At 42.3% G+C, this 14,074-nt stretch overlaps 1 protein-coding gene across 1 annotated transcript in view; it reads right to left on the bottom strand.

Moving 5' to 3' along the window:
• Positions 1–14,074, bottom strand: part of RAPGEF6 (Rap guanine nucleotide exchange factor 6) — a 139,794-nt gene that overhangs the window by 76,471 nt on the left and 49,249 nt on the right. The window contains exon 6 of the mRNA XM_009285932.2: positions 13,039–13,182. Within this exon, the coding sequence (XP_009284207.1) occupies positions 13,039–13,182 (144 nt within the window). The remainder of the gene's footprint in view (positions 1–13,038; positions 13,183–14,074) is intronic.

Here is a 14,074-nt window from a genome sequence, read left to right on the forward strand (position 1 = left end):
AGGAGAAAAGAAAACCCACCCAGCTAAAGGAAACCTCTCCCTGCCTGCACGCACACCGATAGCACACAAACTCCATCCCTCGGCTAAATGGGCAGATATTCATCTCCCAACCGCATTTTAAACCCGCTGCATTGTGCATGAAATTCAATCCACTAAAGATTTTGGCGCGGATGCCATATTTTACAACTACTGTAAACACAAGCTCAATAATGGGAACAAAATTCTATTTCCTTCTAGTTTTGCCTTTAAGTGAAGATGACATCATCCCTCTGCCCGTCCCGCCAATGAGCGCGGCGGCGGTGGTCCCGGGGGGCTGCAGCCAGCTCTGCGCAGCCTTGCCTGCCCACGCAGCCCTGAGCAGGGGGAAAACCTGACCTAGTTCCACACCCCAGCTTTTGGGGCATCCCCCCCCCCCATTTCTGTTTTGTTTGTGTTGTGGTTTTGTTGTTTTGTTTTGGTTTTTTTTTTAATGCATGCATTTCTGCAGCCCCAGCGCCCTGCAGCATAATGCTGTAAGTCTTCCTAAATTGTCTGTTTAATGACAAATCTCAAAACTAAAGCAACTCTGAGATGAAGAAAAAAAAAAAAATCTGATACAAAGGCTGCTCCACAGTGATCACGATCAAAATACCTGTGAAGAACTGCAGCAACGGGCAGAATCACAAACAGTAAATCGTCAGTCTCATCTTAAGCCAGAGTCCAAGTTTTCAGAGAATCTTAAGGAAAAAAACCCTTCGGTCTACAATCTCTGAATTAAAGGTGGTCTTTGTTTCTTAACACTGATTTCTTTCCATGCTTGAAATATCACTCTATACGTTTCTATGCATCATGTTCCCTTTATCTTCCCATAATACTATCTGAATCCTCCCGACTGTTAAATAAATCTGCATGTCCTAATTGTCTAACAAGACGAAGTCACTGAAAAATGGGATGTTTTTAAAAGGATAGTAAGGCCTTTCATAATTTAAATGCACGTTCAGTTAAGCAGGATTAAGAGTCTTCTCTCATTTAAGGACACCACAAATTGAAGTTCTGCAAAAGCAGAGAGCACTCGCAGCTGACAGCAGAAGGCACCCGTCAAGCAGCACTACTTTTTCCGGATCAATCAGAGAAAGAAAAGCCCATTGTGCAGTGCTGGCGGGGAGGACAAGTGCTGATCTCAAAGCCGTCATGGCACTGGCTGAAAAGACGGAAGCCGCCGGCGTGCCAGCGAGCCGAGGGGCCTGGGTCTGAGGCCTGGGCTTGCGGACTTCTGTCCTTTTGTCCTCAGAGCCAGGCGACTGCTGGCACGCTGTCCCCTGCCACGTCCCCCTGCAGCAGCGCTCAGCTATGAGCAGGTACCTTAGTTCGCTCCCCCCCTTTTGAGTACAGTACCTCGGGTAGCATCCTGACTCCAAGCCCATGGTGGGGGCTGGGGAAGGAGATCAGCGGCTTGGAAAGCAATCTGTCGTTTCACACACCCAGGCAAAGATGTTTCAGGCTAAAATAATTCATCTTAATACAATTTTGCAAGTGGGAATTGCCAAACACAGCAGCGTAATGCAGAAATATTTTAGCATTAAGGGCACCTGCATCAAGAGGTTATTTCAAGATATTTGAGTACTTTAAATCATTTTTGGAAAGGCAGGCGATGGGGAGTGTGGGGTGCAGTACACAGAGCCAGCTGCAGCGTGAGCTGGATGCAGCCCCTGCTACACTGGCACAGCTTGCTCGATTCAGTGTCACTGGCATGCTTCTCCGATTTCTCCCCGCCATTTAACTTAGCACCTTAAATGAATCATTGTACTTTCGTGGCAAGGTTAGACCCTCATTAGGGCTTCTCAGGAATTCCTGCTTAAAGGAAAAAAGAAAAAAAATAATAGTACAACTCTCCACCCTGTTCCTGACCCTTTTAGGAAGCAGAGGCAGGGAAAGCAGCACCGCGAGCTCCCATTCCCCTTCAGGGTGACATTACGTGGTGCAACTTACATACATCGCTTTCCATGGTAGCACTTACTAACAGGCTGTAGAAAAATCCTACCGAAAGATCTGTAGGACTCATAAGTAGTATGAAAACACGATCCAACCTAAGAGAAGGAGCGAGGGAGAGCGGGAGGGAGCGGGAGAGGGAGGGCAGAGACTGTCATCATCCCTGAAGTGATGTAAGCTTCTAAATATAGCACCAGCAATACAGAAGGAACAATAAAAAGGCACCATGGATTCAATTTCTCCATCGCTTTCGCACTACCCCAACCATCTTTTTTTCAGCTGTTGTGTTAAGCACAGAAAGGTCATCTCCTATTTGCAGCGATGCAGATTTATATGGTTTATAATACTTTCTTAAATACGTTTATAAATTACAGCTCTCTCCTGCAGATCTCTAGCTGTTGGTGCACACACTCTCTGCAGAGTCGGGCGGCAGCATGATCAGCATCGCAAACAGGGACAACGCCAGCACGGGGGGAAGGGGGAAGCCCCTCTGCCACGGGCTCAAACAAAAAGTTCATTTCTACGGTTTGAACCGAGATGATTCATATCACGCTCCTCCCTTCCTTCCTGACATCTCATTTCAGCAAGGGGTGGGGAAGTTTGGGAAGGTATGCAACCCGAAAATCCCTGGTGATGAGAAGGAGTGGATACCAACCCCAGAAGGGTCAGTTTGTGGGACTGAAGCCACCCAGAGATACTGAAAGGACGAAATCTCTAACATCCCACAGCAAAATTTCCCAAACACATTTAGAATTTTGCTCACTAAAACGTTACCTTGATCTAGTCTCAAAACTGAAATCACAGCCCAAACCTAACACGGACCTGGCCCTAATTTCCCCAGGTGCCACCTACCTGGGAAGCCAGATGGAGTTCCACATTTGGCAATTGCAAAGCCCACCAACGTATATATTCATTTTCATCCCCAAAAAGTTAGTATGAAAGCCAATACAAAATACCACTTTTTCTTCCCTCATTTTTAAAAACTTTATCTCAAGTTAAAACGAGCAGATAAAGACTATTTAGAACATAGGGTACCAGCACACCTCTCACAAGAAAAAGGCCTCTGACTAAATGACCTTGAGAATAATACATTAACTCCACAGATGAGGTTCAAAATCATTAAAATGCCACTTCCAATATTTCTTCTGTCATTTTTCTTGAGGATTAACACCAAACTGGAAGCCTGAAAGCAGGAAGGGATCTGACTCCTTTGACCAAATTTCAAAATTTCTCTCTAAGCAAGGGTGATTTTGAATAGTCAACTTTCATGTACTAGTGGCCAGAGCACCCAGCTTGAAGAGTGTGTGTGACACGAGCATCATCTCGGGCGTAACATCTCCTGAACATTTTTTTCCCCCAGAACAGACCCGTGTCTGGAGGCACCACGCCGCTCTTCTATGTGCAGAGTCTACATGACAGACTTGCCTGGGCTCAGGCGTAACTGCACACGCAGGAATCTCAGCTGTCCCTGGACCCAGGCTGGGACCAGCCAGGTGTAGATAGCATAGCCTGAGCTCAGTCACAGCGTGAACAGGGGGAGAAAGGGGTGGGTAAGGCACTGGCAAAAGTGCTCCTGAGGGGTTTACTAGGAGACTGACCACAGCACAATGCACAGGTCTCAAAGTCTGCTGTGTTGGGGAAGCGCAGCGCAGACCCTAGAGCAGCTCTGTGGGCCCTCCCTCATCAGATGAAGCATTGCAGCGTAGCGATTTCCAAACTTTCTCATTTTCTGGTATGATCCAGCCCTTATTGCCTTTAAAAATGGAAAGCCAAGTACGCTCTTGGAAATTTTTCCCCAGCATCGTTTAGGGTCCCTCCCTGCACTGAGAGCAAAACAGCAGCAAAAGCCCAGTTATTCTCACCCGATCTGAGAAACTGATCTTAACAGATAAAGCAACGGATGGGCCAGATGCCCTACCTACACTCCAAGTTTACAAACCACAACTGTTAACCAAACTTTAAAGGAAACAAAATCAAAATCATAAAGACAATTCAAGCATCTAGTTTATTGTGGCTACGTTACCTCAAACTAAAACTTAATCATGTAAGAACAAAAAACTTTAACACTCAGCAATAGAAAGCAACTCTGACTTGCAAGAACAAAGTAAGTATCAACAAGGAATTAAGCTACACTGATGGTCCCATTTAGCCAGAGACTTCATTTAATCAACTATTTCAAGTATTTCATCTGTCAAATATATCCCCATTAAGAAAGTTTCCACATCTCAAATGTAAAATTACAACTGCTGTTAAATGTCATTAGATAGCAATCAGTTCTATGCCAAAACCAAAGATATTCTTCTAGCTATTCTCTCGTACAGATAGTGGTTTTCATGCCAAGTTTTTCAAGGAAAACAGGGCATCCAAATGCTTGCATTATGCACTGACATTTTCTGATGGTGATGTTAACTGAAAATTGCACAGTCCCTAACTTGGTCCAGAAGGCTTCCGAAGAACATGACTGAGTTGATGCAAATTTCCATACTCTAAATTAGAAAACCATTTTAACTTGAATACAAAGTTAAAGACAACATCATCGCAGTCCTTTAAAGAAGTCCTTCAGTGTTATGTGACATTCAACCCAACGACTCAAACTTAACAACTCTTCAGGCTAAAATACAAAATGACCCTTCACACGACTACTTCTCTCTAAGGCATGATAAGCCTAAACCTAAGTGAAAGGTTGAGTTGGCTACAAATGAAAATACAGCCAGGCTGCTACGCTTCAGTACAGCATATTGAACAGAAACAGCCCAGATGGAAGACAGGAAATAAAAAGCAGATCCACGCACGCTACCATCTCCCCGCATGCAGGCGACCAGCTTGCTGGCTACTACCCTGTCGGTTTTCTACAAGAAACCACTCAATATGTCATTTCAAAAGACTGAAACAATAATGTTAAAAAGAAGCGTCTGACAAAGAACGGCAACTCATACACAAAAGGTTTTTAAGTCCCCAACAAGACTGAAATGCCTCTCAGGTGCAGAGCACTGCTTTTTACCATTAGCGACCTGAGTGACACGATACAATTATGAGCAGTGGGCACAACCCTTACACATCATTCTCAATCTGGTTTGCGTAAGAGGCTGCTTATAAAGAATTAATGACTTCAGAACTGCCACCCAACCCCTTAGGGTCCATCAAAACAGAGATTAACTCTCTGAACACGCTACGTAAAATATTTTCTCCAGCATTTCCCAAAGAACTGAGTTAATTTCTACCATGGTGTAAATTTGTCTACACGGTGAAAGGAGGAGGAAGAAACAGGTAACTGATTATTGTGTGGAGAGCACATTAATAATGACCTGAATTTTTACTTCTTGTGCATGTTAATTTGCAAAATACCTAGAATTTTTGAAAGGTTCTTCTGCCACAAGCTGCCATGGAACAACAACAGGCACAACAGTACATCCCTCTCACAGCAGTGCCAGCACCAGCTTAGGTCAAGGTCTGAGCAACTCTCCAGTTGAATCCTAGTTAACGGAGCGGGGAGGTTTCCCTGCAAAGGACAGACTGTGCTCAGGATCTGTTTCCAAACGGTTCCAGGCTTCCTGGTGAAAGTGCTCAGTTGTAAAAACACTGATGTGTCTGGACTGCAAGTAGGAAGTAAGCGTAAAAATATCCACAAGTTCTTCTTGAATTATCACACAGAGAAAGTGCAGTTCTGCTGTCTGCTGCTCAGCTGAGCAAGGGCAGGGTAACACAAACCTGCTGCAGGGGTCATGGGGCCGATCATCACCCCAGCTTTCACCAACACCTAGGGAGGGAGCAGCTGTACAATTAAGTGTTCATCTTACTCGAGACAGAGAAAGGTTTAAAAAAAAGTCTTCGAGGCAAGAGAAGAATAGAAGAGCAGAAAATTATGATGTAGGCACTGGTAGGGAGAGGGGAAAAAAAAAAAACCAAACCACCAAAAGAAGGGGAGAGAAAACTTCTTTAAAGCAGTTGGCAGAATATGTATGTGTCCACGTAACAGAAATTAGCTGCTTCTTCAGCTGTATAAAAGGTGAAAGCCCTGAAGAAAGATGGGTAAGTCAGCCCTGTTAGCAACCTCACAGCGTAGCTCCCCCTAACAGCAACTTGGTATCTTGTTCCAGGACCATAGCTGGCAGAGCACGAAGATGTCTGTCCGTCCTGCAGGAGATCAATGCTGCATCCCAACATGGTGCCATTGCCCACCACCGCAGGCTCTCCCACAGGCAACGAGAAGGGCTGTACGCTACTGCCAGCAGCCAGAATTGAGTAAATACAGGTGCTCGCTTAAAATAAATCCTCCCTAGTTTCAGTTTGATGTAGTTTCATTTGTGCATCACTCTTAAATGCTGTTAAACAGCTGCACATGTCACCTCTGAGTTGAGGTGATTTCTGTAATTCACAGTTTATATGTAATCTGCTTGTCAAGTCTGTAAAATCTTCAGGGAAACTCCTGAACATAAGCTTTGAATAACTACAACCACTTTCATTATGGATAAATTGGGGTTTACGTGTTGCATATGTTGTTATTTTTAAAAAATAAAATTTTAATCTGAAAAACACAGATTTTTGCCAAAGGGCAATATTTTCAGTAAGTATTTTCTTATCTTCTGTGCAGCCTATCCAAGTCGCTACTCTTTGGAAACTGCAGACGCTCATTAATTGGTTTGGGAAGCACCAGTGGTCTATGGACATTCCTGGGAAGATTTTTGAACGCACAGCACACTTTGAGGATTGGTGTTTTGTTAATGACCATCACAACCAGTGACAGACTTTCAAGGTGTCCTTCACAGTAACATTGCTGACAAAACAAGCAGACAAAAATCAGTATGTAAAATACAATATGAGTGAACGTGCGTTTGGCAATTTTCCCCTTGCTTACAAAAGCAAAGGGAAGTGCCCCAGGGCAGCTGTCTCAGCAGACCAGGGTGAGCTCTGGGTGCCGAGCACGAGTTCCCATGCTGGACGCCAGCGGGACCCTGCCGGAGGTTGTTCCCAGCTCTGCCAGTGAAGCAGCGTTTAGCCAGGGAAGCCGACACCTCTGACATCATTAGTTAACAGAGCTGCTTAACTGCTACGTCATTCACAGCCTCTTCCCCCACCCCCAAAGACCAGTCTGGCAGTCTGACTGTAATTTTCGTTTCCAGAAAGCCGGGGGCTCCAGCCACGTGCATTCCCCTCTCTCCTCCGCCTGTCAGTACCGGGTGCTGCGGCTGCACCTATGCACCCGCCCGAGCGCCACCGCCCCGCGGCTGGCTCCATTTAGGTGCAGGCCACAACAAACCTGAAGTCGTCTGCTCAGGAAGCGAACGCGCTGCAGACGCAGCTTCTTTTTGATCACAGAAGCAAGAAAAAAACACACTTAAAATGGCAGGAGTTCAACAGAGCTGCAAACAAGTGACTGCACACGTGGGCTTTTACAGAGGTCCTGTCCTGCCCAGGTAGCCCGGCTAATGGAGGTTCCTGCACGTGCTGCTGCTCTTGAGCACATACGACCTGCGAGCTGGGATCCGACCTAGGCCACGCAAAATTGAAGATGGAGATTAGAACAGAGAAAACCCTTATGTTGTAAAAACAGTGTCAGGAAGAAGGAACTTGCATTATCTCTTTGCATCGCATGACACCTCCAGAAAGCTATGAGTGACATTAATTTCCGTACCCACTGAGTACACAGCAAGACTCATAGATTTCAGCAAGACCCAAATTTTCTTCTGATTCGTTAATTAATAAAGCTAAAATTCTGTCAAGCATTTTTTAAAAGTGTCAAAAAGAGGAAGCGTGGACATAAACACATTAAAAAGCAATGAGCTGCAAAGAGAATCATCCTCCAGCTCAAGAACAAGTGATTTTAGCCACTCACAGATCAGCCACAGCCTCATTAAAATTAACCGATATTCCAAATAAACAGATGCCAGCCGATGCTGCATCCAAGTTTAACAAAAGGCAGCTGGAGGCATGCTGTAAGCCGGTCTTAGTTCTTTTAGATCAATAAAAGGTACCATTTCAGCAAATTTACCTGGTAGTTAAAAATAGATTATAAAAGACCCGTAGTGTTTTATAGCATTTAAAAGGAAAAGCATTAGTGATGGTAAAGAACCTAACGGGTTTGATCCGGTATATTGAAATGTGACTTAACTTCCTAAATTGCGAGATACCCTACACTAACTCCAGCCTCTGACAGGATTACATTAAGTAATGATCAAAGAACAAGAAACTTGCCATTCAAGCAGTCTTCAGTGACAGACTTCTCTGAAGATAAATGCTTCTACAAGGCTCCAGGAAAATTTTCACATGATGCAAGTATTAAGATACTGTCCATAAAACTTAGTATTATAATAAATCTTTTAAACCACATCATCTTCTTACAAGAGTTTAAAAAAAAAAGTAAATTTGCATCTCTGAGAAAGGGGATTACTACTAAAAGTTTGGTACTGATTTTTTATTCTGTTCTACAATGAACTAACAATTGAAAAAATTCAGAATGTTGTCACAACGCCATGGAAATATGCATTACAACGTACATGCACTACTTTTAGAAATATAAATATTCTTCATTTCAAAAGAATCACAGAGAAGAGAACTGCAGAAAATAGGTTTGATGGTCATGTAGAAATTTGTGTCAAATTGTTAAACCCCGTTTGGTTTTGACCACTGCAAGAAATAAGTGCAAAATTTACTATCTAAGGGTTTATTTTTTAATTGTGAAGATAAATACTTGAGCCATTTATTTTCCAATTGCTTCATCCAAGATCAAAACAGCAATTTAACTTTTATAAAGCACCAGAACCACCATTAAACATTTTTTCCTACATCCGTTTAGTCTAGTTTTGTAAGCACCTGCTGTATGGTCACAAAAGTTTGGGACGTAGTTGAACAAAGATTACCACAACTACTTTTTTCTTCTGTAATTAAAAAAAAAAAATACAGTTGCATTACTTATTGGGCTGAGAACTAGACTAAGAACTAGAAATGACTAAGTATTTATCTCAGTTGTGATAATGCCCTGCTGCATGACCCTGGTTCCTGTCTGGATTCTTATCTACACTACAGACAGTAATATGCAGGGAGTGCGCATCTCCAGAAAGATATGCAATCATACTAACAAACAAGATTTGAAGCAAGAGCAGGCATAATTAATACCAATGGCACATTTCTTTCTAATCCATTAAGTTTAAGCAAGAGCTTTCCCCATATAACTCCAGCCTCACTTTTCCCCCCCTAGTCAGGATGTCACTCCGGGGATGACATGCAAGATGCAGAGTTATTACGTGACAAAAATGAAAAAGGCAACAGAGGCCAGAAATGCCCAGGGATAAAGAGATCCCATGTAATCACGGGGATGCTCAGACCCGCCCCAAGTAGACAGCCGGCCATACGCACCTGGGCTGCCACCGTGGCCTTTGCCTTGCGTGTGACCCACCACGACAGAGCCACCTCCTCCGTCACTTCGTGGGCAGCAGTGCTATTGTGCGTCCTGAAAAGAAACATCTGAAGTGTTTCGCCAAATACGCGTTTGTCTTCAGGATCTTGCTAGCTAGCTATGCTGTAGAAGGGAAAAACCCAGTGCATGCAGAACCCTGACACGGCTGCTGGGCACCCCTGCAAGTGGAAGCCAGACCTCAGCCTGTTCACCTACCTAACGAGAGTGAGTCTAACATACTTTCTTGCATATGTATTGTGAGAACAAATTCATGTCATTATGCACTTTGAAGGTATAAACCTGTTCAGTTTGAGTCAGAAGAAAGAACGCTGTCAGCATATGTTCGCTGTATTTTACTGGAAGAAGGAAGAAAAAAAGCACCAAACAACCCAGCTTTAAATACTTATTCTGCAGGAGACCAGTGCTCTTGTGAAACAATATTGCTCTATGAACCACAAAAATGTAGTAAAGGAGTCTAAACGGTAACTCCTTCACCAAAGAAACCAACCAGATGATCCACTTTTAACATCAGTTCATTCAAGGGGGGCAAATACATAAATAAATAAATAAAATTGAAGATACCCACAATAATCTGAATGTCAACTATCCTGAAGATATACGGTGAAATTAAGTACTAGGGCTCTTTTACTTAAGTAAGAGGCATAAGAGAAAGGAAGAGCTTCAAAGAAGGTAACAATCATTTAAAATATTGTTTAAAGTGTCCACACACAAATCTTTATTTCATGGCCAATCACAGGGTTTTCTACAGAATGAGTTCCAGCAATAACAAGCAGGGAGCTCCATGTGAGAAGTAGATGCAAGCTCATGTCACAACCTAATGGATAATGTTTTATAAAAACAAAGATTAACCTTAATCAAAAATACTAATCATAGTATATTTAATGCGCAGAGATTTACATTTTAAGGAGTTAATGAAGATTGCATAGATAATTCCCCTTAAAAGCAAACACAATAAATCTTGTTTTTAATCGTGAAAGGAAAAATTCTGAGCTGGGATAAAGCAACACCGAATTTCAATACCTATAGGATCTAAGTTTTCTTTAGAAAGCAGAAAGCTACCTGTGTCTGAGAGATTAGGCATTTAAAAACTTAAACAGCGTCACGTTGAGCTCTCTAACATCATACCAGCGGAGCCTGACTGAAGTCCTTGCAGAGTGGCTGGAAAGCACCGAGCCCTCCCTGAGCAAGCAGGGCTCACAAAAGGTCCATCAGGCTACATTCAGCATCTGTCAAAGAGCATTTAGCAACAGGCTGGAGAGTGAAATACAACACTGCATTTATCCGTTAGCATTATGCCAGAGAGGAAATCTGCCAGCAAGTTTGTAAACAGTTTTCCCGCTTTGGCAGAAAACGTTACTGGAAGTTCTTGTCAAATAAAAGTTTCATTCAAAACCCCTCCTCCTTACCCTGCCCATTCTCACATGGGCTGACAAGAAGGGTTACATTATAAAGCCTGTTTTTCAAGACCACTGGGAACCAACGGTCATCTATGAGCAGACTCATATAGGTAAGAGTTAAACCTGAGCACGGAACAAACCATACCTCAGAAAAATTCATTATTTTACCAAATTATAATGGAATATGGAAAAACACAGGCACCCAATTTTCATTTACTTGTTAAACAGGCAGCTGGTTATCGCATTTTGATTTTTTAGTCATCTGTTGAGTTACAAATTACTTTTTGCTACACCAAGTACTGCAAGTATGACACTTCCCAATTAGGAGCTTACAGCCTACAAAGCAAGGATTGGTATTTCAATTCAGACTGCTGAAAACCCAACAGCTTGCAGATTTTTCTGTCAGAGGTAGTTGTTTACTCCTTGCTACTTAGCACTCACTCATCCAGGAAAACACCTAGCAGTGTTAACAGGACTCTTTTTATATATTCCTAATTAATTGACATAAAAGCAGTTTTAGGAATGTGCTGTCGATTTATGAAGTTTATACCGTTTCCCATCAAATGCTGATCAAAATACATATATCCATAAATCTGAGGAAGCCACCAGGTTTGCAACAAGAAACTGTATGTGCAGAGACACGCATGCGCTCCGTGCAGTTGGTAACATAAAGAAATAAATCAACATGAAGAAAAATCCTAATGAGGACATCATTTGTCGACTAATCACAAACCTGCGAGTGTACCACAGACTCCTTGCATCAATAACTGACAATCTCCAAAATCATTCAAGAAGCCGTATAACTTGTTCTTTCTTAGACCAAAGATGCTGAGTCCCTTCTCACGCACCCCTCCAGCACAGCTAGCATCAGCGTCGGCTGTTCCTGGGATTCTCTTCCTCTTATCACTGAAGCCTGAAAATTATTCTCTGTGTGCTTACTCATTGTCACAAACGCCAAAGAGAAAGAGACAGATTTTGTCATACACAGATTGGAATTTAATTCCTAATAAAGCCTTATGCATGACTGCCCAGAGCATGAGGATACAACATCTCATTTCGTCAATAACTAATTCAGATGACTTACTAATGATAAAATCCAAGACATGTGACAGTTCTTGAAATGAGATGGCAGAGGACGTTAAACTTCAAGAAGCATATTCTCTTCCTGTCACAGCAACGAGAGCTTTTCTGCTTACAAGACAAATGCCAAAGTAAGCTCAACTCACAGACATGCTAATGCTGTGGAGAGTCTAAAATCACCACCTGCGATCCAAAAGCTACCAACACGCTAAAAATCCAGCAGTTTATTCTGAAACAGAGGAAATCTTTTAAGTTTTTATCTAACTGCACACATCAGATATTTTGAAGCGTATCAACTAAGAGAGGCTTTGTACCCTCTGGGGAGATGAAAAGGAAGATGGGGAAAAAAAAAAGGGGGAGAAATTGAATTTGTTTTTTTTCTTTTCTGTGTGTGAAGGCTACTCAAGGTTTGTGTACTTCAACGTTAGTACTGTTTCTTAACCTTTGATTTTCAAAGCAAATCAAAGTATCCAGAACAATTCTTTTCAATGAAATAATTTGTCTAGATCACATGTATATCCTGCTACCAAGCAGGAGGTTTGTATGTGAAAAATAATGGTAAAGAGAAACCTTCATAAAAGCATTGTGGCCTTGAAACCACACCTGTACATGCCTTCACACAGCGCAGATTATATAGTCTGGGATGTTATGTAAGACTAGCAAATGAGGTGCCGTTACTCTTTTTGATGCTTGAATTACCACTGTACTATTTTTAAGCAAGTAAACATGACCAAGTACAATGATAGTGTTAATACTGTATTGAACTGCATTGAACTGCGTTCGTGATTGACTCGATTCCAAACCAAAGTTCAAATTTATTAAGGAAAAAAAAGAAAACCACCAATTCCTACATCTTGCCAAAAGAACTCCAGGTAAAACCGACAAAAACCAAGAATGACCATTTCTCCATCCAGCAAACACATTAAGATTTATTTATAGTGCTCAACTGAAAACCCCTAAACCAAAAAACCTCTTTTCTAACTAGTGCCTGAACCTTCACTTCCACCTATCGTGTTCAAATCCAAAGCACTCTACTGCTCCCCAACAAGAAAAAAAAGCGTTCTCAAAAATGACAAACACAGATTATTTCCTCTCACCAGCTTTTCTCAATAAAACAAAATGCCAGCCGCCGCACAGACAGCACAATGCCAGAGACCCGCTGACGGAGAGCAGACTCACCGACAAGTAACTGCTGGAATCCACATTGTCAGTGATGGTCTGACGCTCGCCCCTCTGGTTGATCTTCCGAAACCTCCGACGGGACTGCCTGAGCGGGACTTCTCTTTGCAAGATGTTTTCCTCATTGTCTTTGGAGTTCTCCACCTGAAACACATGTTCAGGCTCCTGGTTAAACATCCAGTTCTTCCATACCACCGAAAGCCGATGGAGCCGTATGAAGTTCATGAGGAAGGAACAAACATAAGCTCAGTGCAGTTAAACTTTTCTTGAGAAAACGACTGCGGATGTTTCGGAGAACCACTGCTGCATGTCTCAAAACTACGTTATTACAATGAGCCAGAGGCCACAGTTTCCTTCCAGGAAACAGGTTGTTGTATTTTTTTTTTTTTAAAAAAAAAGGCACACGTATCCTCTAAACAGTGTCACTCACCAGCAGAAACCCTTTTGCACCCACACGTACCATACAACACGAGTTACAGACACTGCTCATTTCAAGTGTATCTTCAACACAGAAGTTACCATTTCTTTGAGTATTTACAATCTGGTAAAGGCACCGAATTATATCCTATTTTTATTGGTGTAATTTTTAAAAACATAACTTATTTCTAGTACCAGTCACAGCTAAACAACTTTAAATATTCCAACTTTTTATAAATAGCCACTTCACCTATGTCATACTGACTTCTAATCACTTCCAGCAGATTATGAAGAAATAACTGGAACGTGATTCATATCTTGATGCTACATATTATTTGTGACTAAACATTTAAAATAAGGTAAATTTATCTTGTTAGTAAAAGCCAGCATGAAACCTTTTTATCTCACTAGTTACAATTCCTTTTTTCTATAAAAAGCAGTCCCATCCTTTCCCATTTCCTTTTGATGTTTTGGAAAAATACCTCCTAGCAGGAAGCACAACAGACATGCATGCAAATAGGCTCCAGCCAGGCAAGAAGCTCCTCTGAAATACATTTACTGTACAGGAGTTTCTACTGTCCTCAATGATTTATTCCCCCCCCCCCCCCCCATCTACTTT

This window comes from Aptenodytes forsteri, unplaced genomic scaffold, assembly GCF_000699145.1.
Source record: "Aptenodytes forsteri isolate BGI_AS27 unplaced genomic scaffold, ASM69914v1 Scaffold54, whole genome shotgun sequence".
In the NCBI taxonomy this organism is placed as follows: Eukaryota; Metazoa; Chordata; class Aves; order Sphenisciformes; family Spheniscidae; genus Aptenodytes; species Aptenodytes forsteri.